The 26,469-nt window shown below is 50.4% G+C and overlaps 1 protein-coding gene and 1 long non-coding RNA gene across 3 annotated transcripts; one reads left to right on the forward strand and one right to left on the reverse strand.

The window, feature by feature from the left end:
* LOC136155573 (uncharacterized) lies at nt 1–16,671 on the reverse strand. 2 transcript variants are annotated; one of them, XR_010660845.1, is made up of 3 exons: nt 16,030–16,671; nt 14,903–15,052; nt 1–3,500 (listed from the first exon to the last, which is right to left on the reverse strand). It is a non-coding gene; the product is annotated as an uncharacterized lncRNA (long non-coding RNA). The 2 variants fall into 2 exon arrangements; XR_010660844.1 differs by having other exon boundaries at nt 14,903–15,124.
* Nucleotides 14,291–26,469, forward strand: LSM4 (LSM4 homolog, U6 small nuclear RNA and mRNA degradation associated). Its single transcript, XM_065917446.1, has 5 exons — nt 14,291–14,406; nt 18,695–18,736; nt 21,215–21,313; nt 23,841–24,024; nt 25,848–26,469. The coding sequence occupies exons 1-5, from the start codon at nt 14,404–14,406 to the stop codon at nt 25,937–25,939; spliced, it is 420 nt and encodes a 139-aa protein (XP_065773518.1). The 5' UTR covers nt 14,291–14,403; the 3' UTR covers nt 25,940–26,469.

The following is a 26,469-nucleotide window of genomic DNA, read 5'->3' on the forward strand; positions in this document are numbered from 1 at the left end:
TACTGGTCAATAGGAAATGAAGCAGGGACACATGCTACTGCCTGAGGGAACCTTGAAAATATCATGCTGAGTAAAAGAAGTCAGACAGGAAATGTCACACAGTGTATGATTCGAAGTATACAAAATGTCTAGAACAGGCAAATCCATGGAGACAGATAGTAGCTTAGTAGTTGTCAGGAGCTAGGGGAGGCGGGCTAGGATGTGACTGCTAATGGGGACAGGGTTTCTTCTGAGGGTGATGAAAGCATTCTGAAACTAGATAAGAGGTGATGGTTGTGCGACATGGTGAATGTCTTTGATACCACTGGATTATACACTTTAAAATGGTTGAAGTGTTAAGTGTTATGTGTATTTTGTCATAATGATTTAAGTGTGGAAGCATTGTTGGAAATACAAATGTCAGAGAAAGGAAAGATTTGTTTGCAAATGCAGAAACTATCTGAGGAAGGAAGAGTAGGAGTGATAATAGTGGGGCCTTTGGGGAGGGAACCAAGATGTGGGGGAGGTGAAGGTGGGGGTGGAAGGGAGACACTTCCACATTTCTTCTACTGGTATCACTGACCTGATGGACGTGAGTCTGAGCAAGCTCCGGGAGTTAAGTGATGGACAGGGAAGCCACAGTCCATGGGGTCACAAAGAGGCACGACTGAGCAACTGAACTGTACTACTCAGAAATAAAGATGATTTGGACACTCTTTTCTTTGAAAAACACCACTAGATTTTTTTTGGCCATGCAAAATGGCATATGGGATCTTAGTTCCCTGACCAGAGATTGAACGCATGCCCCCTGCAATGGAAGTGTGGAGTCTTAACCACTGGATCACCAGGGAAGTCCTAGATTTTTTTTTTTTTATTGTGGTAAAATAAAATTGACCATTTTCAAGTGTACAGTTCAGTGATGTTTAAAAGAACATTCTTCACATTGTTGTGCACCCAACCTTCAGAGATCTTCTTTTGAGTCTTTTTGAGTCTTGCACTTTGCTTGGGCTTTCTCTGGTTGCAGCGAGTGGGACGACTCTTTGCTGTGGTGCGCGGGCTCTGGGCGAGTGGGCTTCAGCAGCTGCATGCAGCGCACGGATTGATTCGTTGCAGCGCACCTGCTTAGTTGCTCGCAGCATGTGAAATCTTCCCGGGGATTGAACCTGTGTCTTCTGCATTGGCAGGCAGATTCTTACCCACTGCACCACCAGGGAAGGCCCAGAGCTCTTTTCATCTTGCAAAACTGAAACTGTATCCATGAAAAAGCAACAACTCCCCATTCTCCCCTCCCCCAGTGCCTGGCACCTACCATTCTACTTTCTTTGTGAGTTTGACTACTTCTGGGAAACTCATAAGAGCAGAAGCATCCAGTATTTGTCCTTCTGTGCCTGGCTAATTTCACTTAGCATAATGTCCTCAAGGTTAATCCAAACTGTAGCATGTGTCAGAACATCCTTCCCTTGGTGACCCCATGGACTCTTGGTGACCCCATGGACTGTAGCCCACCAGGCTCCTCTATCCACGGAATTCTCCAAGTAAGAATACTGGAGTGGGGTGCCATTCCCTTCTCCAGTGGATCTTCCTGACCGAGAGATCAAACTCAAATCTCCCACATTGCAGATTCTTTACCTTCTGAGCCACCAGGGAAGCCCCAAAATAGTAGTTGCTCAGTCATGTCTGACTCATTGTGACCCCATGGACTGTAGCCTGCCAGGCCCCTCTCTCCATGGGATTCTCCGAGAAAGAATACTGGAGTGGGTTGCCATTTTCTACTCCAGGGGATCTTACCAACACAGGGGTCAAACCCACATCTCTATGTCTCCTGCATTGGCAGATGGGTTTTTTACCACTTGCACCACCTGGAAAGCCCCGTAGACTCAGGTACCACATCTTATTTCCCAGACTTGTTAAAAAATAAAAACAACAACAAAAACAAACAAAAAAACATTTTAGGAACTTCTCTGCCAGTCCAGTGTGTAAGACTCTGCAGTTCCAATGTAGGAGTTGTGGGTTCCATCCCTGGTTGGAAACTAAGATCCCAAATGCCACAGAGTCACAATACAAACAAAAAAAAGTTCTTTTGTCAAGAATTGTTCCTAAAAAAAAAAGAGAGAACTGTCCCTCTTAAAATTATTATGCATTTTTCTTAGGGAGAGAATGGAGGACAAGAAGTATGAGAAAACTGTCCTGGGTTCAAATTCTTCCTGGCTCTTCACATGGTGTGCACTCTTGGATGAGTTATTTTCACATTCCAAACCTGTTTCCTTGTCTGTAAAATGAGGATCAAAGAGTGCCAAGGCCCCATTGAGTCCTGGGAAGGAAGGTAAAGTCTGTAATAGGAGTGTTCTTGCCTGAAGAATCCCATGGACAGAGGAGCCCGGTGGGCTGCTGTCCATATGGTCGCACAGAGTTGGACACAACTAAAGTGACTTAGCATGCATGCATGCATGCATTGGAGAAGGAAATGGCAACCCACTCCAGTGTTCTTGCCTGGAGAATCCCAGGGACAGAGGAGCCTGGTGGGCTGCCGTCTATGGGGTCGCACAGAGTCGAACACGACTGAAGTGACTTAGCAGCAGCGGCATAGATAACAATGTGGGCAGTGTGTCTTCTTGGGACAAAATTTTTTTTAATGTATTTTAGTATAGTTGATTAACAATGTTGTGTTAATCTCTACTGTACAGGAAAATGATTCAGTTATGCATACATACCTATACATTCTTTTTCATATTCTTTTCCATTATGATTTATCACAAGATATTGAATATAGTACCCTGTACTCTACAGTGTTTTTTTTAATAGGATGGTCTGAGTGTTTGAATATGGAAAGATGAGTGTGGTGTATTACTTAGTTGATCAACAAACCCACAGCCTATCCAGTCTTCCACACGCCCTCCCTCCAGATAACATTTCCAGTCTCTTTTGACATGTGTCATTACTGTAATTTCATACTTATTCATATGATTATGCAGCTGCAGACTGTCTTTCCCTCTGGACTGTGAGTCTGGGAGGGCAGGAACCTGGTCTGACTGGTCACTGCTTTCACAGGGCCCAGTATGCAGTAGATGCTCAATAAACGTGCTGAGTAGAACAGAACCCACCACGCTGGAGGTTGGCTTGGGAAGGAAGCTGCATTCTCCTGTGGGCGCCCACTGTGACAACACTGGGAGATTAGAGACACATGGCCACATACAGCCAGGTTGGGGAGGTTGGGACTGGAGCTGGATTCAGATCCTACCCCTGGGGATCTTCAAAGCTCTTCACCTTGCCAGCTCCTGCTGGGTGTGGCCTTCAGGGAGGAAGAAAGAGAGTGGAAGCCCAAATGACCCCATGACTCCTTCTTGGGGCTCCTTTCTTTAGACTCTGTCAAGGGCTGAGACTGGCAAATTGGGCCCAGTTCAGGGACTTGGATGACCAAATCAGACAGAGGGATAGTTGGGTAGATATGTGTGTTTAAAAAGGTGAATGCTTCTTTTTCTCCAGGTGGTCTTGATACCTCTGAGTCCTTTAGGTGTCTCAGGCTAGAAAATGGAAGGGGTGCTTTTGTTAATGAACCAAACTTGGGTCAGCTCACATGCACACAGTAAAGTCAATCTACTGATACCGGTTTCTGGGGAAGGAAAATGTAATTTCCAGATTCTTTTCCATTATGGGTTATTACAAGATATTGAGTATAGTTCCCTGTGCTATACAGGAGGTCCTTGTTGTTTTCTTGTTTTATATATAGTAGTGTGTATATGTTAATCTCAAACTTCTAATTTATCTCTTCCCCCAGCTACCACTATCCCCTTTGGTAAGTGTAAGTTGTTTTCAATGTCTGTGAGTCTATTTCTGTTTTGTAAATAAGCTCATCTGTATCTTTTTTAGATTCTACATACAAGTGATATCATATGATATTTGTCTTTGTCTGCCTTACTTCACTTAATATGATAATATCTAGTCCATCCTTGTTGCTACAAATGGCATTATTTCATTCTTTTTCATGGCTGAAAGTGAAAGTCGCTCAGTCGTGTCCAAATCTTTGCGACCCCATGTACTCTACAGTCCATGGAATTCTCCAGGCCAGAATACTGGAGGGGGTAGCCTTTCCCTTCTCCAGGGGATCCTCCCAACCCAGGGATCAAACCCAGGTCTCCCGCATTGCAGGCGAATTCTTTATAGCTGAGCCACCAGGGAAGCCCAAGAATACTGGAGTGCGTAGCTTATCCTTTCTCTAGCAGATCTTCATGACCCAGGAATTGAACTGGGGTCTCCTGCATTACAGGTAGATTCTTTACCAGCTGAGCTACCAGGGAAGCCCTTTTCATGGCTGAGTAATATCCATTTTATTTATTTATTTATATATGCAATATATCACATCTCTATCCTTTCATCTGTTGATGGACATTTAGATTGCTTCCATGTTTTGGTCATATGATTTTGAAATTTTGTTTTGGTTTTTGGTCTTCTTGGCCCAACCCTGCGGCATGCGGCATGCGGCATGCAGGATCTTAGTCCCCAGACCAGGGATTGAACACATGTGCTTTGCATTAGGAGCTCGGACTGCCAGGAAAGTTCCCTATGTGACTTTTTAAATGAGCTGTTAATACTGGAATAAGTTCGGATCTACAGAAAAGTTGCAAAGACAACACAGAGAGTTCCCTATCTCTTCACCCACAGTCACCAAATAGGAACAGCTTACCTTATGAGTTCTATTATTTGTACAACTAAGAAATCAGCACCAGTGCACTGCTGTCAACCAACCATCTGACCTTATTCAGACGTCACCAGTTCTTCCATCCATGTCCTGTCTCTGGTCCAGAACCCTGGCCAGGGAACCTTGTTCCATTAAGTCATCACACCTCGTCAGTTTCCTCTGGCTGGGACGGCTCCTTGAGCTTTCCCTGTTGCTCATGACCTTTGAAGTCTTGGGGAGGACGGGCCAGGCGTCCTTCAGGCTCCCCTGATCTGGGTCTGCCTGATGTCCTTGTTATGATTAGGATGGGAGTCCGAGGAAAACCAGAGTTGAGGCGCCCTTCTCATCTCGCCATATCGGGGATCCCTGACTTCCACATGACTTGTCACAGTGACATAATCTGAATTACTTGATTAAGGCGGTGTATGAGATTCTCATGATTGTATATCAGATGACCACAGACTCTGGCTTAAATAACACACATTTATTCTCTTGCACTCCTGGAAGCCAGAAGTCTGAAATCAAGGTCAAGGTGCTGACAGGGCCACGTTCCCTCTAGAGGCTGTAGGGAAGAGTCCTTCTTTGTCATGCCCTGCTTCTGGGGGCTCCAGGCATCCCTTGGCTTGTGGCCGCATCACTCCTATCTCCACCTCTGTCTTCTCTGCATCTCAAATCTCCCTCTGCCTTTTCTTAGAAGCTTATCAGTCACTGGGTTCCAGCTCCAACCTAAATCCCAGATGACCCCTGGCTCCTTAGCTGAATTACATCTGAAAAGACTCTTTATTCAAATAAGGTCACTTAACTGGGGTCAGGACTTGGATATGTGTTTAGGGGGCCACCATTCAACCCACTGGCTTCCCAGGTAGCTCCTTGGTAAAGAATCCACCTATCATTGCAGGAGACACGGGTTTGATCCCTGGGTTGAGAAGATCCCCTGGAGGAGGAAATGGCAACCCACTCGAGTATTCTTGCCTGGAAGATTCCATAGACAGAGGAGCCTGGCGAGCAAGTCTGTTCATAAGGTCACAGAGAGTCGAACACAACCCAGCACGCAAGCACATGCACACCACACATTCACCCCACTACAGGAGGTGTTGCCAGTATTTTTGCTGTTGCGTTTCTATTTTCCCTTTTCTCTATTGTTTAAAATCTAACCACTAAGTTCAGCCCACTGTACCCCCCCCCACCAGGGTAGGGGTGGGGGAGGATTAAAATATAATTTTTTAATGAATGGAAAATATTCTGTGTAGTGGAAGAAATATAGCTTAATCAACTAGTCCACTGTTGTTAGATATTTATATTCTTTCTGCTATTTTAAAATTGGTGACATTGCTGCAAGGCCTTGGCACAGAGTAGTTCCCTTCATTTGCAAGACCTCCTTAGTGTAAGTTTTCAGAAATAAATCACTGAGTTGCAGGGTGTGACACTTTTATGGATTTTGAAACATAATGCCATTTTCCTCCACTTAAAAGAAAATATATGTCTACCGGTTTCACTTTGTCAGCATTGAGTTTTACAATACTCCTCTCATTTTTAAAGTGCAGGGTGGTGTATCTTTTTTTTTTAAGTTAATTAACTTATTTATTTATTTTTGGCTCTGTGGGGTCTTGGTGGCACACTCAGGCTTAGCTGCCCTGCTGCATGTGGGATCCTAGTTCCCAGATCCATCCACTGAAACCCTGTCCCCTGCATTGAAAGGTGGATTCTTAACCGCTGGACCACCGAAGAAGTCTCTAGTGTATCTTTTTTAATTTGATAGGTTTAGCAGAAACTCTTTAGGTTTCTACTGTCAGAAATACAATTTAAATTGGACCGCAAAAAATGGAGGAGTATTTTCAAGGGATAGGAAACGATGACAATTTATGAAGTCTCAGGTACAGCTGGATCTAGGATTAAACAGGGCCAAGATGCCAAAGTGGAAAGATGGCTATGTCTGTACCTGACTCACATTACTCCAGCTCTGCGATTCCGGCAGCTTCCCAGGGAAGACCTCTGATTGGCTGAACCTATGTCAAGTGTCCATGATGAGGGGAAGAAAAAACTGTGCTGCAGCCTCAAACAGTGGCCCATGCAAACTCTGACGTTGTTCCTGTAAGTCAGGATCAACTGAGATTAAGTGTGCAAACAAGCAGTTACAACTGGGGCCAAACCAGGTATTGACTGAAAATTAATACAAGGTACTGAAGTTCAAAGTATAAGAAACGGAATTATTAGATTCTGGGGGACAGCCACTCCAGAATTCAGAGAGCTATGTGTCTAGTCAAGGCTATGGTTTTTCCAGTGGTCATGCATGGATGTGAGTTGGACTGTGAAGAAAGCTGAGCGCCGAAGAATTGATGCTTTTGAACTGTGGTGTTGGAGAAGACTCTTGAGAGTCCCTTGGACTGCAAGGAGATCCAACCAGTCCATCCTAAAGGAGATGAGTCCTGGGTGTTTATTGGAAGGACTGATGTTGAAGCTGAAACTCCAGTACTTTGGCCACCTCATGCGAAGAGTTGACTCATTGGAAAAGACCCTGATGCTGGGAGGAATTGGGGGCAGGAGGAGAAGGGGACGACAGAGGATGAGATGGTTGGATGGCATCACCGACTCGATGGACATGAGTTTGAGTAGACTCTGGGAGTTGGTCATGGACAGGGAGGCCTGGTGTGCTGCAATTCATGGGGTAACAAAGAATCGGACACGACTGAGCGACTGAACTGAACTGAACTGATGCATTAGTGGAGGGCTTACCAATTGCTAGGGACAGAGTCTAAACTTCAAGTGGATTAAGCAACAAAGGACAACTACTTGTATTCATATATGTAGAAAGTATACCTATAACTTCAGGTATAGCTGGATCCAGTAGCTGAAAACATGCCTCTTTTCCACAGAGTTCTTCTGTACATTAGATTCAATCAATAGAGAGCTTCTTCCAGAAGATCAGTTGTATTAGCCCTGGGCTTTCACTATTGCACTTTCAAAAACCTCTATAGAAAGTGCTTTTCTCCCTTCTAGCCCTCAGTATCCCTTTCAAGGGAGAGTCTGATCGGCCTTGGTTGGTCACTTGCTCCTATTAAACCAATCAATCACTTTGCCCAGGTGGACAGAGGACTGATTTGGTGGTGTTCAGTTGCTAAGTCACATCCGACTCTTTGTGACCTCATGGACTACAGCACATACTTCCCTGTCCTTCACTATCTCCTGGAGTTTGCTCAAACTCAAGTCCATTGAGTCAGTGATGTCATCCAACCATCTCATCCTCTGTCACCCCCGCTCTTCTCCTGCCCTCAGTCTTTCCTAACATCAGGGTCTTTCCCAATGAGCCAGCTCTTTGCAATAGGTGGCCAAAGTATTGGAGCTTCAGCTTCAACATCAGTCCTTCCAATGAATATTCAGGGTTGATTTCCTTTAGGACTGACTGACTGATTTCCTCTAGGATTGAATTCTGATTGGCCACCACTCTACACATGGACATCACCAGATGGTCAACACTGAAATCAGATTGATTATATTCTTTGCAGCCAAAGATGGAGAAGCTCTATACAGTCAGCAAAAACAAGACCAGGAGCTGACTGTGGCTCAGATCATGAACTCCTTGTTGCCAAATTCAGACTTAAATTGAAGAAAGTAGGGAAAACCACTAGATCATTCAGGTATGACCTAAATCAAATCCCTTATGACTATACAGTGGAAGTGAGAAATAGATTTAAGGGACTAGATCTGATAGAGTGCCAGATGAACTATGGATGGAGGTTCGTGACATTGTATAGGAGACAGGGATCAAGACCATCCCCATACAAAAGAAATGCAAAAAGGCAAAATGGTTGTCTGAGGAGGCCTTACAAATAGCTGTGAAAAGAAGAGAAGTGAAAAGCAAAGGAGAAAAGGAAAGATATTCCCATGTGAATGCAGAGTTCCAAAGAATAGCAAGGAGAGATAAGAAAGCCTTCCTCAGCGATCAATGCAAAGAAATAGAGGAAAACAACAGAATGGGAAAAACTAGAGATCTCTTCAAGAAAATTAGAGATACCAAGGGAACATTTCATGCAAAAATGGGTTCGATAAAGGACAGAAATGGTAGGGACCTAACAGAAGCAGAAGATATTAAGGAAAGGTGGCAAGAATACACAGAAGAACTGTACAAAAAAGATCTTCAAGACCCAGATAATCACGATGGTGTGATCACTCACCTAAAGTCAGACATCCTGGAATGTGAAGTCAAGTGGGCCTTAGGAAGCATCACTATGAACAAAGCTAGTGGAGGGGATGGAATTCCAGTTGAGCTATTTCAAATCCTGAAAGCTGATGCTGTGAAAGTGCTGCACTCAATGTGCCAGCAAATTTGGAAAACTCAGCAGTGGCCACAGGACTGGAAAAGGTCTGTTTTCATTCCAATCCCAAAGAATGCTCAAATTACCGCACAATTGTACTCATCTCACACACTAGTAAAGTAATGCTCAAAATTCTCCAAGCCAGGCTTCAGCAATACGTGAACCATGAACTTCCAGATGTTCAAGCTAGTTTTGGAAAAGGCAGAGGAACCAGAGATCAAATTGCCAACACCCACTGGATCATCAAAAAAGCAAGAGAGTTCCAGAAAAGCATCTATTTCTGCTTTATTGACTATGCCAAAGCCTTTGACTGTGTGGATCACAATAAACTGTGGAAAATTCTAAAAGATATGGGAATACCAGACCACCTGACCTGCCTCTTGCGAAACCTGTATGCAGGTCAGGAAGCAACAGTTAGAACTGGACATGGAACAACAGACTGGTTCCAAATAGGGAAGTATGTCAAGGCTATATATTGCCACCCTGCTTATTTAACTTATATGCAGAGTACATCATGAGAAACGCTGGCCTGGATGAAGCACAAGCTGGAATCAAGATTGTCGGGAGAAATATCAGTAACCTCAGATATGCAGATGACACCACCCTACGGCAGAAAGTGAAGAGGAACTAAAAAGTCTCTTGATGAAAGTGGAAGAGGAGAGTGAAAAAGTTGGCTTAAAGCTCAACATTCAGAAAACTAAGATCATGACATCTGGTCCCATCACTTCATGGGAAATAGGTGGGGAAACAGTGGAAACAGTGTCAGACTAATTTTTTGGGCTCCAGAATTACTGCAGATGGTGATTGCAGCCATGAAATTAAAAGACACTTAGTCCTTGGATGGAAAGTTATGACCAACCTAGACAGCATATTGAAAAGCAGAAACATTACTTTGCTAACAAAGGTCCATCTAGTCAAAGCTATGGTTTTTCCAGTGGTCATGCATGGATGTGAGAGTTGGACTGTGAAGAAAGCTGAGCGCTGAAGAATTGATGCTTTTGAACTGTGGTGTTGGAGAAGACTCTTGAGAGTCCCTTGGACTGCAAGGAGATCCAACCAGTCCATCCTAAAGGAGATCAGTCCTGGGTGTTTATTGGAAGGACTGATGCTGAAGCTGAAACTCCCAATACTTTGGCCACCTCTTGCAAAGAGCTGACTCATTGGAAAAGACCCTGATGCTGGGAGGGATTGGGGGCAGGAGGGGAAGGGGACGACAGGATGAGATGGCTGGATGACATCACCGACTCAATGGGCATGAGTTTGAGTAAACTCTGGGAGTTGGTGATGGACAGGGAGGCCTGGCGTGCTTTTGCGATTCATGGGGTCGCAAAGAGTTGGACACGACTGAGCGACTGAACTGAACTGAGTGTTGAAAGAGCTGAGCAAACTGTAGTAACCATATTCTGCCACAAGGGGTCACCCAAGCAGAGTTTTCAAGGATGAAAACGAGTTTATCAATCGCGCAAAAAGAGAAAGACTGCACATAGAAAGATCTAGAAAAGTCAGGAAGAGGTGAATGACCATGCAATTTTCTGCCAGCACCGTGTTGACATTGGAGCACATCATGTGCCCCAGTTTCTGTTTACATCAAAGCGGCCTTTACCCTTGCCAAACACAGCTTGGCTGGTCACGCTGATCCCTCTATCCCAGTTGGCATATCACTGTTGCCTGCTACTAATGTCCTAAACACTTCCCAGACCTCACCAGCACCCCTGGGATCATCCCCAAGTCCATGATAGAGAGGAAAATAAACAGTGCTCTGACCTGGGTGGGACCTCTTTGAGACACAAGCTCTTATGTTGTCTCTCTAAGATCCACAGCTGGACTAACCCTCAGGTGCCCACTTTGTCACCTGCTCATTGGCATCCACTGCAGGAACCCTCCCCTCCCTGTCTCAGGTCTCCATCCCCAATGGGGATGTCCTAGGGTCACCCCTTGAGTACTCTATGTATCCTTGAGTCCTCATCTCAGGGTCAGCTTCTGAGGGAGGGAAGTCCCCAGAGACATGAAAGAGCTATGGGTCCAGGGCTATCTGCTGCTTCAGTCTTTATCCGGTTCCACATTTGATCACTCTACACAGTAACCCTGATTGGTAGAGATGATCACAGACAGTCCCCAACTTGTGACGGTTTGACTTCAGATTTTTCAACTTCATGAAGAAATCAAACTTTGAATTTTGACCTTTTCCTGGACTAGTGATATGTGGTAAGATGCTCTCTCGTGATTCTGGGCAGCTGGCAATGAGCCTCAGCTCCCAGTCAGTCACGTGGTTACAGCGGTAAACACCTGATACATTGACTTTTTTTTTTTAACTTTCAGTAAGTACAGTATTCAATACATTATATAAGGTATTCAACACTATTATCCAATAGGCTTGTGTTTGATAATTTTGGTCAACTGTAGGTTTATGTGAGTGTTCTGAGCACATTTAAGATAGGCTAGGCTAAACTAAGCTACGATGTTTAGTAGGCTAAATGTATTAAATGTATTTTCAATTTATGATATTTTCAACTTACAATGGGTTTATTGGGACATAACCCCATCACAGGGCTTCCCTGGTGGCTCAGAGGTAAAGAACCCACCTGCCAATGAAGGAGACCTGGGTTCAATCCCTGGATTGGGAAGACCCCCTGGAGAAGGAAATGGCAACCCACTCCAATATTCTTGCCTGGGAAATCCCGTGGACAGAGAAGCCTGGTGGGCTACAGCCCATGGGGTAACAAAAGAGTTGGACACGACTCAGCGACTAAACAACAACCACCCTATCACGAATGAAGGGAAATCTGTATTCTTGTTTTTAGCAAGAAAAGGAAGGAACAAGCCTCAACCACTCAGTCCCTTCATAACAAAACTGACCCCCAGACCGTCTCCCCTCACTAGGTCCTGGAGAGGAGATTCTAGTGCCCTGCCCAGTGGGATGTGGCTGGGCAGTTCTCATCCTCTTCTGCCCAGGTCTCTGAGACCTGATGCAGGGGAATCTTTCATTGAGAAGCTGAGCATCAGGGGCTTCCTGAGTCAGCTCTGAAAGGCATCGAGTCTTCTCAGCTGGAAGAGCTTGGCTCTGGGCTCTTGAGAATTCCCTGGTAGTCCAGTGGTTAGAACCTGACGCTTTCACTGCCAGGGGCTGGGTTCAAATCCTGATTCAGAAACTAAGATTCCACAAGTCATGCAACGCTGGCAAACAAAGAAAGGAAAAATCTCTCAGGCCAATGCTGGTAGTAAGGAGGCCTGGAAAAGGGTAGCACTGGAGGAGGACACCTATGTCTCATTTATAAACCTGAGTCAAGGCATGTGTGGAAGCCAAAACAGAGAAAGGAACAGTCGATGGTCACCCAGCTGGATCACTCTTGGAAATTTAGGCTGCAGACATGCTCACGAGTGTGTGAAAGTACATGCACGGTCACCTAGGCGATGTGAATTATTCAAATAAATGTCAATGTTCAAAGGAATCATAGCTAATACTGATGCAGTGGGTTGAGAATTGGCCCTAAAAAGATACGTTCTAATATAACTTAGATAACATAGATAAGTTCTAGTCCCCATATCTGTGAATATGACCTTATTTGAAATGGATTCTTTGCAGATTTAATCAAGATCTCAAGATGAAATTATCCTGGATTTAGGGTGGGTAGGCTTCCCAGGTGGCACTAGTGGTAAAGAACCCACCTGCCAATGCAAGAGACATGAGACACAGGTTGGATTCCCTGGGTCGGGAAGATCCCCTGGAGGAGGACATGGCAACCCACTCCAGTATTCTTGCCTGGAGAATCCCTATGAACAGAGGAGCCTGGTGGGCTACAGTCCATAGGGTGGCAAAGAGTCAGACACGACTGAAGCAACTTAGCATGCACAGCGCGCAATAAGAGAAAGGAGGGTCCTCATAAGAAAAGAGGAGGAAAGAGAAAAGCTATGTGATGACAGAGCCAGAGATTGGAGTGACATGTTTATAACCAAGAACTACAAGCATTGCTGGATTGCTGGGGGAGAAGCTTGGGATGAATTGTCCCTCAGCTCCTTTAGAAGAGACCAATCCTGCCCACATCTTTTGAGTTCAGACTTCTGGATCAAGTTCTGTGGTTTAAAGCCACCCAGTTTGATTGCTGTTACGGCAGCCCAAGGGAACTAATACATTTGCCAATTTGTCTTGTTTACCAACTGTCACCCCTCCTAAGCCTTGGGAGGGCCAGGAGTTTTGTCTAGTTTATTCACTTTGTGTTTCCCAGAGCAGGCCCATAGTAGGTGCTCAGTAAATATTGCATATCTGTATATATCAAGCAGACACTGTTCTATGTGCTTTCCCATGGCTTACCTCATTTCCTCCTCACTGCAACCTTCTACAGCACTTATTACGTCCATTTTAAAGGGAGGTGAACTGAGGCTCTGAGGGACAAAGCCAGGATTCCAACCTACCAATAGATGGTGATTGTAGTCATGAATTAAAAGGCACTTGCTCCTTGGAAGAAAAGCTCTGACGAACCCAGAGAGCGTATTAAAGAACAGAGCCTTCATTTTGCCGACATAAGCCCGTATAGTCTAAGCTATGGTTTTTCCAGTAGTTATGTACAGATGTGAGGATTAAACCATAAAGAAGGCTGAGCGCCGGAAGAATGGATACTTTTGAACTGTGGTGCTGCAGAAGACTATTTAGAGTCCCTTGGACAGCAAAGAGATCAAAGCAGTCAATCCTCAACCCTGAGTATTCATTTGAAGGACTGATACTGAAGCTTCAGCTTCAATACTTTGGCCACCTGATGCGAGGAGCCGACTCACTGGAAAAGACCCTGATGCTGGGAAAGACTGAAGGCAGGAGAAGGGGAAGGACAGAGGATGAGATCGTTGGATGGCATCACCGACTCGATGGACGTGAGTTTGACTAAACTCCAGGAGACACAGAAGGGCGGGGACGCCTGGTGTGCTGCAGTCCGTGCGGGTCGCAAAGCGTCCGACTCACTGAGCGACTGAACAACAACAATAATGAGAATCAGAAAAGGGGCGGGAAGGCAGACATTAAGCACATTCCAATAATAACCGAAGAGCCTCCATTTCTCAAGGAAATTGGAAGTAATAACCGACTCTGCCCACAGCGTGGAGCCGATGAGATTCTCGAGCGTCTGACCTGCGCGAGCGCCTTTACCCACAAGGCCTCCTGCTCTGACACATATTGTTCCGCCCCCTTTTGCAGCACTCACGGCGGCACTTTACGACTCTGGTCCTCATTTCACTGGTGAGAACACGGCCCGGCCCGCCCCCCGGGCTTAGTAGGCCCCGCCTTACTCTGAGTGGATTGGTTGTCCTTCCCACGAGCCCCGCTCTGACTGGCTCGCGTCGCTGCCACTCTATTTCAGCTTAGTGGCGCGCAGCGGCGGCTACCGGCGGGAACGTGAGCAGCGGCGGCGGTGGCGGAAGTGGCCGGGGAGGCCGGTCCCTGCCGACACCATGGTGAGGCGACGGGGGAACCGGCTGCCAAAGGCCTTTGGGGCGGGTGCTGGGGCAGTGGCGATGCAGAGCGAGTGTGTCATCCGGTCCTCGACTCCTGCCGCCCGGTCGGAGCGGGGGAAACAGACCGGAGAATGCAGGGGTTTCTCTCAAGACACCCGGCACGTCGGTCTCAGGGGAATAGAGGATTGGACGAACGTGTAATCATAGTATAGCAACCTAGCCGCAGTCTTCTCATTTTCCGGATGGGAAAAATGAAGCCGGAGAGGAAGGGGACTCCCACCCGCCCTGGAACCCCAGTGAATGAAACAGAATGACTTCTCAGTTAGGGAAGTGGCTCCGAGTGCATTCGACCCAGTCTGACCTCGTAAAATGTAAAGCTAGAGCGCCGGGAAGTAGAGCCCCGTTGTGCGTTCTGAAATTAAGCCAACTTGGGGAATTTCTGAGCTTGTAAGGTCCTTAGAGGGCTTCCCTCGTGGCTCCGTGGAAAAGAACCCACCTGTCAGTGTAGGAGACGCGAGTTCCATCCCGGGGTCAGGAAGATCCCCTGGAGAAGGAAATGGCAGTATCTTCCCAGAGAAATCCCATGAAGAGGTGGGTCTGGCGGGATACAGTCCATGGGATCGCAAGAGTTGGACTGACTTAGCTACTGAACAACAGTAACAACAACAAGCCCCTTAGGATGCTAGCCGCACAATCTCCTGTGCCTCTCCTTTTCAGGCTGAAAAACACCCAGAGATGGGTTTGCTTTTCCCAGAGTCACAAAGCATGCGGTTTAGAGGGAGAGGGGGCATTTTGAGCCAAAATGGGCTAACTATCCTCCCAATTCACAGAAGGAAAAACTGAGACCCTGACAGGAAACCTCTCCAAATGCATGCTATTCACAAGTTGTGGACAAGTTACAGATCTAAAGCAGAGAGTGCCTGTACCCCCCAGTGTATGAGAGGGAAACTGTGGCCCCACAATGGAACTGAGAGCTGAGGGCTTCGTGAGAGAGTACCTGGCCTGTCAGCACCCAGGTTGCTCTGAGGTGGTCGCTGCACATTTCTCTGAGCCTACCATGAGGGCTCATTAAATTTCTCCTGGTCAGTGTAAGGCTAGAGAGAAGGGAGCAGGTTCCTTTCTGCTCAAGGGTAGAGTTGGTCTCAGGGAATGAGCAAAACTGGAAAAGTCCATGTGTCTCTTTGGAGACAGGATTTTTGCTTTTTATTCTCATGGGAGTCCCAGAGCCTAGAGTAGTGCCTGCATGAAGGACAGACTCGTTCAGCCTGTTCTGCCTTCTGGGGAGTGTTGAGGCCGTGGACAAGGCTTCTTCCGTGTGGTCCCTGCTGGGCGGGAAGCAGAGGTCTGGGTGAAGGAGTGGGTGGTCTGCAACAACTTCCTGAATTGGGAGCCTCAGGATACTGTGAGGTCTAGGCCTGAGGACCAGGCCCCAGGCATTCTGAGAAAGGCCTTTCTTTCCTCAACCTTTTTTCCCTGACTCCAGAGGACGTTGTCTCCCCCAGAACTGAGTGTTCAGCCCTCTCCTGTCTCCCTGGCACCTTCACGCATCTTCCATCCCCCACCTGTGGTGCCGTCCCTTCCCCTCGGCTTTCAGGTTCACCAGGATCCTCCCCTGCCCCTCACCTCTGTCTTCAGCACAGTTTGGGGCTGTAGAAGATGGCGAGCTGTGACCGTGGCTCCAGGCCGAGCGCTGTCCCAGCCCCACCTCTCCCTTACCTAAGCCTTTCCTTTCTTCGTCTGGGGGTGGAGCAGGAATCCCCCCGCCCCACGTGCGTCCGGGGGGCGGTGTGCGTTGTATTTGTTCAGCAAATATTTACTGAGACCTTCTCGTGTGCCTGACCGGGTGTTCAGTGCTGGACAAAGTCCACACCCTCCGAATTTTCCAGTCTAGCAGGAGGCTTGGCGTTTCCAGTCTAGCCAGGGAGACATAATAAATAAACAAGTTAATTAGAGACTGGCTATGTCCTGTAATAGAAGCAGCAGAGGGTGACCCAGGTGGAAACCTTTCTTCCCTCGACAGGGTTATAATGAGGGCCTGGCTGAGGGAACAGTCACCAGCTGGGGGCAGGGCACCCCAGGCAGAGGGAACCTCGGAACAAAGGTTGCCAGCAGCACCAGGCGTGGTGTGTGAGGCGCAGAGTGGGCCGGTTTGCTGGAGTTGTATCAGGTCTGGCCCTGTGGGCTGCCTAGGGAGCGGGTGCACAGGGGAGGGCTGTGAGCAGGTGCTGGTCTCATCTGTCGCAGCCATCCTCCGAGGGCATACTGCCAGGAACAGCTGCGGAGGCTCTGGGTCCTGCAGGTCTGCGACTGCTGGTAGCTGGAACAAGGTGGCAGCCTGAGAGGGACCAGCTTAGAGGCGCTGTGTGCCATAAAAGGACATCTGTGGGTTCCCTGCTGACAGGCATCAGCCTACTCTCCCCAGCTTTACCAGGACCTTGCTCTGTGGCCCTGGGCAGGTTCCTCCTGCTCTAGCCGCTGGTGTCTCATGTAGAGGCTCTGTGATTGGACTGCTCTGATCCGCCCACCACCTCTCAGAGTCCATCTTCCTTCTCGCCTTCCAGGGCTAACCTGGTGATCTGGGAGGAGGACCTAGGTGTGCCCCGGTCCAGATTCCCATTGTGGTCACAGGAGAACAGACTTGCTCAGGAAGAGTATGAGGCTTCTCTGCTGTAAATACCACCTGGGTGTGTGGCTGCTACATGCGTGTCTGAGCCTCTAGCTCACTGCACTTGGGCAGCCTTACACAGATGCATTCCAGAGCAGAGGGCAGGTTGGCCACCCACCCGCCCTTCTGGGAACAACCATCTCCTTTCCACGTGGCCCCTTCTTCCTCCTTATCTTGCCCTTCCAGGAAGCCTGTGCAGGAAGTGGGCTTGGGCCTAGCTTCCTGCCGCCTCTGGACCTCCCCCGGGTGGCTTGTAGGGAAGGCCCCTGGGATGTGGAATTCCCCTCCCTCCAAGCCCTTCCACAGGGAGCCTTCCTCTGGAGATTGAGGGCCATTTGTGGCCTCCTGACAGAGAGGCTCACAGCCCCCACCACCTGGAGAAACAGCTACCCCCTATTAGATAGAGCCTGAGGGTAGGCTGGGACTCCCCAGCAAAGAGCTCCTAGAGGTCAGACCAACTTAGAGTTCCCCAGTTACTGGGGCATGATACGGTTTTCCCTGAGGCAATTTCCTGTCTGGTGGGGCCCTAGTTCTAGAACTTTCACCTGCCTGTGCTGTATAGACTGCCACTGGACCCTGAACCCAAGCACTGCCCCTTGAGTCACCCTTCTGGAGGCCCAAAGACAGGTCCCAGAGTAAGGCTCAAGATTTTGTGTTCCAAAAATAAAAACTGATTTTTCACCCCCCAGCTAACACTATATGGTTTTTTTTTAATGAAAAAGAAATTCAGTAATAAAGGAAACAGAACGATCTTGAAAGTTCACCTTATCTGGGTGAGTTTTTAAATCCCATCGTTTATCTGCTGTCCCTTGCAGTAACCACAGACTTTTTCTGAAATGTTTCTTCCTCTCACCTGGTAAATTCCACTCGAATACCCAGCTCAAATGTGACCTCCTTGGATCAAGAGGCCAGCTGAGCCTGATGGATCACTCTGCCAGGGGACAGTCAGGGCTGCCCCCCAAGGTGTGGGCCCAGCATGAGCTGGCTTCTGACAGATAGCGTTGAACCAGGCTCCGTCTTTCACTGGGTCTCTGGTGCTGGGCAAGTTCCTCAGTCTCTAAGCTCATCATCCCCATCTGTAAAGTGGGTGTGACCATCTACCATACTGAAAATGAAAGGCTTAGCTAGAGCTGCATGTGTTAACCTGGACATATCTCTGAAACATTAGCAGAGCAAAACACGCAAGCAGCAGCAAGACCCGTGTGCCCTGATTCTGTTGATAAAGCTGGAGGGCTACACCTGGTCCTGTCAGGTATGACTACGTACAGCATGAGCTACAGAGAAGCTCCCAGAACATAAGCCCCAACACCAGAGGGCAGCTGCTGCTGAGATTGTCAGGGGAGAGATCAAACCATTTTATTGAAGGACTTCAGGGGAGGGTCAAAAGGCTGGGAGGGCAAAGATCTAATGTCTTTCTCCTGGCTGGGATCTCCCCAGCTGCAGAATTACTGAAATGAGGATTTTTCTAGACTTCTGTGCTAAACTGAGAGGCGGGTATGTGACCTGGGGTTGGGCAGAGTTCAGAGACTGTTTCTGTTGAGGGATATGCCAGCCCTGCCTAGAGGCCAGGGCTCCACGTCACTGATGAGGCAGACAAGTCATGCGCTTTTGTTTGCCTTTCAGCTTCCCTTGTCGCTGCTGAAAACGGCTCAGAATCACCCAATGGTGAGTATGTGCCTCTCTGAAGCAGTGCCTTTCAGCAGGGTCCGACCTCAGCACAGGAACACGGACACTGGGTAAAGGGTGAGGTGCTTCCAGCCAAGCCCGCCTCCTGCCTGTCCACGGAGCAGCAGCTTGTCCTCTTCTCCCTCCCACACGTCAGGGCCTGTGTCCTTTCTGCTCCTGTTCCAAGTCATACATACTTATTAAAAGTGTCAAATGCTAGAGATTCAGAGGAAGTGGAAGCCCCTCTTCATTAATCTTCCCAACAATTTATTCTTCGGCATTTACACACTTTGACTTTTAACATGTGTGTATAAGCATGAATGAATTTTTAAAATGTGGGTGGGTTCATCTGCTTTTGTTCTTTTGTGATAGAGTGTGATATCTGTCAATATTTTCTGTTGTCTGTCCTCTTTTTAATTCAGATATTATTCACACAACCATACCGTTCACCCTTTTCAGGGTGGACAGTTCAGGAACATTCAGCACGTTCACAGGGTTGTGCGAGCACCACCTCTGTTGTTGCCGAGTAATCCTATCAGCCTAAAAGGCAGCCCGGGCCCCTCCCCCAGCACCTGGCAACCACTCCTCTGCTTTCTGTCTCTGTGGACTTGCCTGTTCTGGACATTTCCCATAAATGGGATCACACAACATGTGGCCTTTCATGTCTGGCTTCTCTCACTCAGCGTGATGTTTTCAGGGTTTGTCCACATTATAACGTGTGTCAGAGCTCCATTCCTTATGGCCAGGTGATAGTCCATTGTGTAGACATATCACACTTTATCCATTTGTCCTGGTGGCTTCCCTGATAGTTCAGATGGTAAAGAATCTGCCTGCAGTGTAGGAGACCAGAGTTTGATCCCTGGGTCGGGAAGATCCTCTGGAGAAGGGAATGGCAGTACATTCCAGTATACTTGTCTGGAGACTTCTGTGGACAGAGGAGCCTTGCAGGCTATAGTTCATGGGGTCACAGAGTCGGACATGACTGAGCAACTAACCCACATCCATTTGTTCCCTGATGACGAACATTTAGGTTGTTTCTGCTTTTTGGCTGCTGAAAATTTGAGTTGCCGGGAACATTCATGTACATGTTTTTCCATGGATATATGCCTTCATTTCTCTTAGGCAGATAGCTAAGTTGGTGTTTTTTTGTTTTTTTTTAAATTTTTTCAAACTTGAAAGTGATGACTTTCTAAATCATGTTTTAAACCTTAAAGTGGTTGCCAAGGGAAACAGGCAGAGTCGCTGTGAAATGTCTGCAGCACCATGGAAGGCAGAGGGGAGCAAGTGATGCCTGGTGGCCATCCGGGGACGCAGCTGAGTTGTCCTACAGGCTTACCAGGGTCTCACCCTCGCTCACGTCACTTGCCACCCACCAGCAGGAACTTGAGCAGGAAGCCACGGGCATAGACTGGGCTGCTGCTGGTTCTCATCATGCCAGCACCCAGCATCATGCCAGTGCTCAGGCCCGGCCCACAGAACAGTGCAGAGGTGGTGTCTGGGCAGCCCAGTGCCGCTCAGCCCCAAGAGTTGATTATTTAAAAAAATTCTTATTTTATATTGGAATATAGTTGATCCACAACATTTTGTTAGTTTCAGGTGTACAACAAAGTGATTCAGTTATGTATACACGGGTATCTGTCCTTTTTTAAAATCTTTTCCCATTTAGGTTGTTACATAATATTGAGCAGAGAATTCCCTGTGCTGTAGAGTAGATCCTTGCTCAATTTTTGTTTGTTTGTTTTTGGCGTGTACTTGCTTTACAGTGCTCTGTTAGTTTCTGCTGTACAATGAAGCGAATCAGCTATATGCACACTTGCATCTCCTCCCTCTTGGCCCTCCGTCCCCGCCCACCCGCTCCCCATCCGTCTGGGTCGTCACACAGCGCTGAGCTGAGCTCCCCGTGCTGGACTGCAGGGTCCTGGTTACCCATTTTAAACATAGTTGTGTGCACACGTCACTTCCAAACTCCCTAACTCCCTCCTCGCCCCCATCCACTCTGGTAACCATAAGTTTGTTCTCCGAGTTGATATTTTTTTAAGACAGGCTTTTCCTAACAAAAGCATGTCTTCTGAATGAGGTGCTTTTCCCGAAACACATCAAGACAGGCAAGTAATTCCTGCAGTGAAAGACTAGCCCACCATAGGTCACACGCGTGGCATCAGTGGGCACCTGGCCACCCTGTTGCCCTAACCGTACTCGTTCTTTTAAAGATGTGTGGGTGGTGTTCATTTCTTCCACCACAGGAAAACGGTTTCATCATAGAAAGTGTACAGTGTGAGCAAAGTGTACTGAGAAAGCAGAGCGCATCTCCTGTAAAAAGGGCCGCTGGGGGCCTGGGTACCGTGCGCTGTGCCTCCTGGGTCCCAAGAGGAGCCAGGGACGGGTCTGAGCAAGGCCCGCTGGTGGCGACCTGCTCCTTGGGGTAGGTCTGCACCTTCCCCGGGGCCTGTGACTGATGTGGGACCCGTTTCTCTCCAGTTGGTGGAGCTTAAAAACGGGGAGACATACAACGGGCACCTGGTGAGCTGTGACAACTGGATGAACATCAACTTGCGTGAAGTGATCTGCACGTCCAGGGTGAGTACCCTGTGCCCTCAGCCTGTACCCCCTGTCTGGGGGCCTTCGGGTGGGGCTAGCCTGGTGGGCATCTTGAGTGGAGGCTGTGTGGCCAGGGTCGCACACTGGGACCTCGGATGATTTTCCAGGGCCTTAGCGTTCGCACTTCCAAGTCCGGTCCAAGCCCTCTTCCGGGACGTTTGGGAGGAGTGGGACGGTCCACACCTCAGCCTCTACTGCAGGTCATCCCGCCAGGGCGGGGCCCGAGGGACTGGGCTGGATGTGGAGCTGGGCAGAGGGACAAGGCTCCAAGTCTGGTGCCCTGGACTTGGCACCTGTGGATGCTGCCCCGCAGGTACTGAGCCGCTCCTCCTCCCCCCAGCGCCACTCCTGACCAGGAAGGACTTGGGCCTAAGGGTGCCTCTGGCTATAAACCTGTTCTCTACAGGGAGGGGGTGGCCTCTGGGGCAGACTCCCTCCCCCTGCCTGCACTGGGTTCTGCTAGTCAGTGCTTCCTTTCCCCTTGATTCCCGTCTCCACCACCTGCCCAAGGTAGCCCCCCATGTTATGGGGAAGAAGCTGCTGGGAGGCCTGGGCCGTCTTGAGCCAAGGACAGGGTACCCTCAGGGCTCGCCCCGCCAGCATTCAGCAGAGCACAAGAGAGCCACTCTCGGCCTGTGGGACCTTTCCTGCCCCAGAAGGCAGACGGGAGCGGGGGGACCACCCCCCTTCCCCTCACCTGCTCAGCTCTGTGACTAAGTTCTTGGGGCCGAACTCCAGGTGGCAGGTGGCTGAGGATTTCCACTGTGGATTTCCACGGCACCGTGGTTCACAGCTGGGCACATGTCCTTTTACACACGGCCAGCAGGTTTCTGTCCGCTTTGAGGATGTCGAGCCAATCACTGGGTCTTGGGGCAAGGTCAGTCCCACCTCCATGGCCAAGCCGGGACACATGGCTCCCCCTGCAGGGTTCCCCTCAGGACCCAGTGGTTGGGAGGAGAGACTGGGTGTAAGGAACCATCTTATGCAGGCCATCAGGCCTCCTCACCTGTAAACAGGTGACAGCAGTCCATCCTCCCCTTGGGCAGCTGGATGCAGAGACCCCAGGGGCTGAGTGTACACAGGAGAGCAAACGTCTGGAGGCACGCTGCCCCTGTGGAAAGCACATAAGCCTGGTTCCTCCAGGGAGTGCGCTGGGCTGGGCCTGCCCTTGGCTGGGGAAAAGCCTCACGCTGAATGGCCGCCCCAGTCCCAGCCCTGAGCTTCCACAGAATCATCGTTCTGTCTGGCTGTACTCTGCATCCCCACGGACTTGGCCGCTCGCCTCCCCTTGCTGGGAAAGGAATGCTCTGAGGCCTCTTGGGGCTCCTGTATGGGTCGGGGCTCTTATGTGTGTTCCTGGGAAGAGTTGGCCCTCAGACATTCTACTGTCCCTGCCGAGCGCCTCCACTGGGCTGGGCTGAGTGGCTTAGGCACCACTGATGTCATGCAGGAGGACCGGGGGCTTCAAGGAGGCTAGAGGCAAGGCCTGTTGAGGGCTGCAGTTAGCCAGACACGAAAAGGCGGGAACAGCGTGTGCAAAATGCTGGAGGCCAGAATCCCACTGTGTGTGTTCCAGAATGTTCCATCTGGAAGGCACATTGAGTGCCGAGAGGGGGCAGCCAGAGTGGGGCTGGATCTCAGGCCCTCTGGAGCCACACCGAGAGATTTGGACCTCCTCCTGAGCCAACGGGGCCCTGATTGGGATCTAAGCAGGGAGATGTCTTGGTCTGATTTAGGGGTATGGGGGGAGGGGTTGGCTTGGGGCAGCAGGGGTGGGGCGGGAGAAGCAATCTGATGGATGAGGTCCGGGGCTCTGGCCCAAGGGCAGCAGGAGGGTGGGGCGAGGCCTTGTGCTGGTCACAGGGTGTATGGGGGTCAGGGGGAGACAGCATCCTGAAAACTTGAAGGTCGGCATTGCTCCAGAGTCTACAGCTGTACCAGCCCCCTTGTCTCTCTAGCTTCCATTAGCTCCCCTGTAAACTGGCATCACCGGGTGCTGCCCCGGCCGGCCCCAAACCTGCCTCCCTACCCCCCTCCTGGCCCTCTTCACCCACCACACACGGTCTGTGTCCTGCTCACCTGCGTCCCGTGCCCAGCTCTGACCCTGCCACCAGACACTTGTGTGAATGAATGAGTCACGGTGCGTGGAGTGGATTCCAGGAGAGTTCGGAAGACTGGGAGCAGAAGGGGGAGGAGCTGGACTGTGGCGTACCTGGCACGTGAGGCAGCCTCACCCCTCTCCAGGCTTTGGATGGCCTCCCCCGCCAGAGGACAGGCTGAGGACAGGCTGCTCACGAGGCCCTGCCCCGCCCGCCCTCATGCGTGAAGGGCTGCCAAGGGTCTGGAGAGAGCCTGCTGGAGGTGGCCCCTCCCGTGTCCTGTGCAGAAGGAAGAACCTCATACCCGACGGGGGCGATGCCAGGTGCAGGGAGCCTGAGGGATGGATGCTGCCCGGCTGTCTACATGTCCCTCCCCATGGCCCTGACACGCACCACCTCTCTGGCAGGACGGGGACAAATTCTGGCGGATGCCCGAGTGCTACATCCGCGGCAGCACCATCAAGTACCTGCGCATCCCCGACGAGATCATCGACATGGTCAAGGAGGAGGTGGTGGCCAAGGGCCGCGGCCGCGGTGGCCTGCAGCAGCAGAAGCAGCAGAAGGGCCGCGGGATGGGGGGCGCCGGGCGAGGTAGGCCCTTCTGTCCCCCTTCTCCCCTGGCAGGCAGCCGGGGCCTCCCCGCTGGGGGGTGACCGCCGCACACGGCATCTGGCCTGGCCCGGTGTTGACATTCTCCACTGGTGTTGTCATCTTGCCGAGGGCCTGGCTCTGAGCCCCTCCTCCATGGCACTGGGGGGCCGTGACTCATGGGGCTCTTCTGTGGAAGAGCTGACACTGCTGCTTGCCGCCTGCATGCCCCGTGTCCCCAGCTCCAGGAGCCCAGCTGAGTGCTGGCGGTCAGTGCTAGCCGCGCCCATCACCGCAGCTTGGACCCTCCTCCCCGCAGTGGCTGTCTGCCCGGCAGACTAACCCAGTGCCCACACAGACCTGGGGCTTGAGCCCTGCCTGTGTCCGCGAAGGTGCTGTGGGCACCTCGCGAGCCTCGGTTTGCCCCCTGTAGAGAAGACCCCCGTGGTGCCCAGGCTGGGACCCTTCCTGCTGTGCCTCCTTTAGACAAAACCAAGGTCACACCTTTTGGGTAGATCACCCCACACCACCCTGAAATCATAAATCTAGCATAAAATTGTGCCGTCAGCTAGAGCCAGAGGCCAGCTGTGGGCCCCACCCTTCCCCGCCTCCCCCACCCGACTTCTGTCCTTGGAGGGACCTGACTTTGTCTCTGCCACCTGGAGAGCCTTGTATGCCAGGTCCCGGGAACCCACCTTGGGGGCTTATAGGCAGAGCCAGGAAGGACATAGGAGCCCGCCCTGAGCTGAGGCTCGAGTGACAGTCAGAAAGGAGCCAGAGAGAGGAGGGCCCCCCAGGTGGAGAGGAACCCAGGATGGGGATGAGCAGGGCCCCAGGGGTCCCAGGACCTGCCCCAGGGCTAGGCTCTCCAGCCAGGGTGCCACACTGCCCAGTAAACTGCCTGAAGGAGCAGGGAGGGCAGGGAAAGCGGCCCACTTGCACAGGGGCCCCTGCGTGACCAGGCTCCCCTTGGCCAACCTGGGTCTTGCTCCATTAGAGGTGAGGCTAGGCAGACCCTGTCAGCACTGGCTCTGCACCCTGCGTGTGTGTGGAGGAAGGGGGCCCTGGAAGGCCAGGCTGGCTCTCTGCGGCTTCCTGGGCAGGGGCTGCACCCACCCTTGTGCTGTTCACCTTGCCTAGCAGCAGTGCTGTGTGCTCCACGTACAAGGTCTTTCGGAAACAGCCCCACCTCTGGCTGCAGAGGTCAGAGCTCAGGAGGCTCCCCCGCCCCTTCTCTGGGCTGGACACAGAAAGCCCACCGCATCCCATTGTTTCTCTCCTGGGCCAGATGTGGGTGGTGCCACAGCAAGGCAGGCTGGGGTGCCCCGTTGCAGCCCCAGCCACACAGCTGAGCACCATTGCTCCACCCCTGGGCTGAGTCCAGGCCTCCTCCCCGCTTGTACTCCCTGCTCCTCCCGGAAACCCTTCTGACTGTCCTGATGACCACCCACCCCCAACCTTGGCCCTCAGCCCTCCCTTCCAGGAAGCATCCCCTCCGCCCCCCGGCAAGCCCCAGTGTGACTTGGTGCCAGCCTCTGTCCTCCCTGGCATCCTTCGCACCCCTGGGGAGCCTAGTCTGATAGCCCTTGTGACACAGAACGTTGTGGAGCAGCACCCCTGCCCAGCCCTGGTCAGACGCTCCACCTCAGGTTTTCAGCCTGCTCTTCCCACTGAAGGTACAGTCCCTGCCCCCACTTTACAGAGGTGGAAACTGAGGCTCAGAGGGGTTCAACGACTTGGCTGTAGTCTGAAGGTTCCAGTTCCTGGTCCCTGCCCACAGTGCCCCTCCCAGCCCAGCTCTGCTGAAGCTCCCCCCTGTCTCACAGGTGTGTTCGGTGGCCGGGGTCGAGGTGGGATCCCCGGGACTGGCAGAGGTCAACCAGAAAAGAAACCAGGCAGACAGGCGGGCAAGCAGTGAGCCGCCCCTCCACTCCCGAGACTGAGCTGCTGCTCCGAGCATCCGCTCCCACCCCGAGGCTGCATTCCTGCTCTCCAGTTCATGGCTGTTCAGAACAGAAAGAAGACGCAGGGGTCGGGGAGGACCCTGCCTGTCGTCTTGCGATCCTCCTGTTTTTCTGTTAACCAGCAGTTCTATGGCTGGAAATGTTATCCTGTGCTTCTGGTTTTGTGAAGCCACAGCCAACTGGATTCCTGGAAGATTCTGTGTTTAACGCATCTTTAAAGCCCTCACTCTTGTTTTAAGGGCAGGCATTTCCCAAACAGGTTTGTTTTGCATTCTGTGTGGTAAACAGACAGGAGGTTTTTATTTTCAGCTGTTTGCACTGAGATAGATAGCCTGGAGGGTCTCCTGAAACACGGACCGTGAAACTGCCTTTTCAAAGTGAATCCAGGCAAGTGTATGACTCGGAAGCTGTTCTGGGGGGTGATGCTGGGCCCTGTTCCGTCCTTTCTCTCTGTCTTACAAAAATAAAAACAAACACAACCACA

Source organism: Muntiacus reevesi, chromosome 1 (assembly GCF_963930625.1).
Source record: "Muntiacus reevesi chromosome 1, mMunRee1.1, whole genome shotgun sequence".
NCBI lineage: Eukaryota > Metazoa > Chordata > Mammalia > Artiodactyla > Cervidae > Muntiacus > Muntiacus reevesi.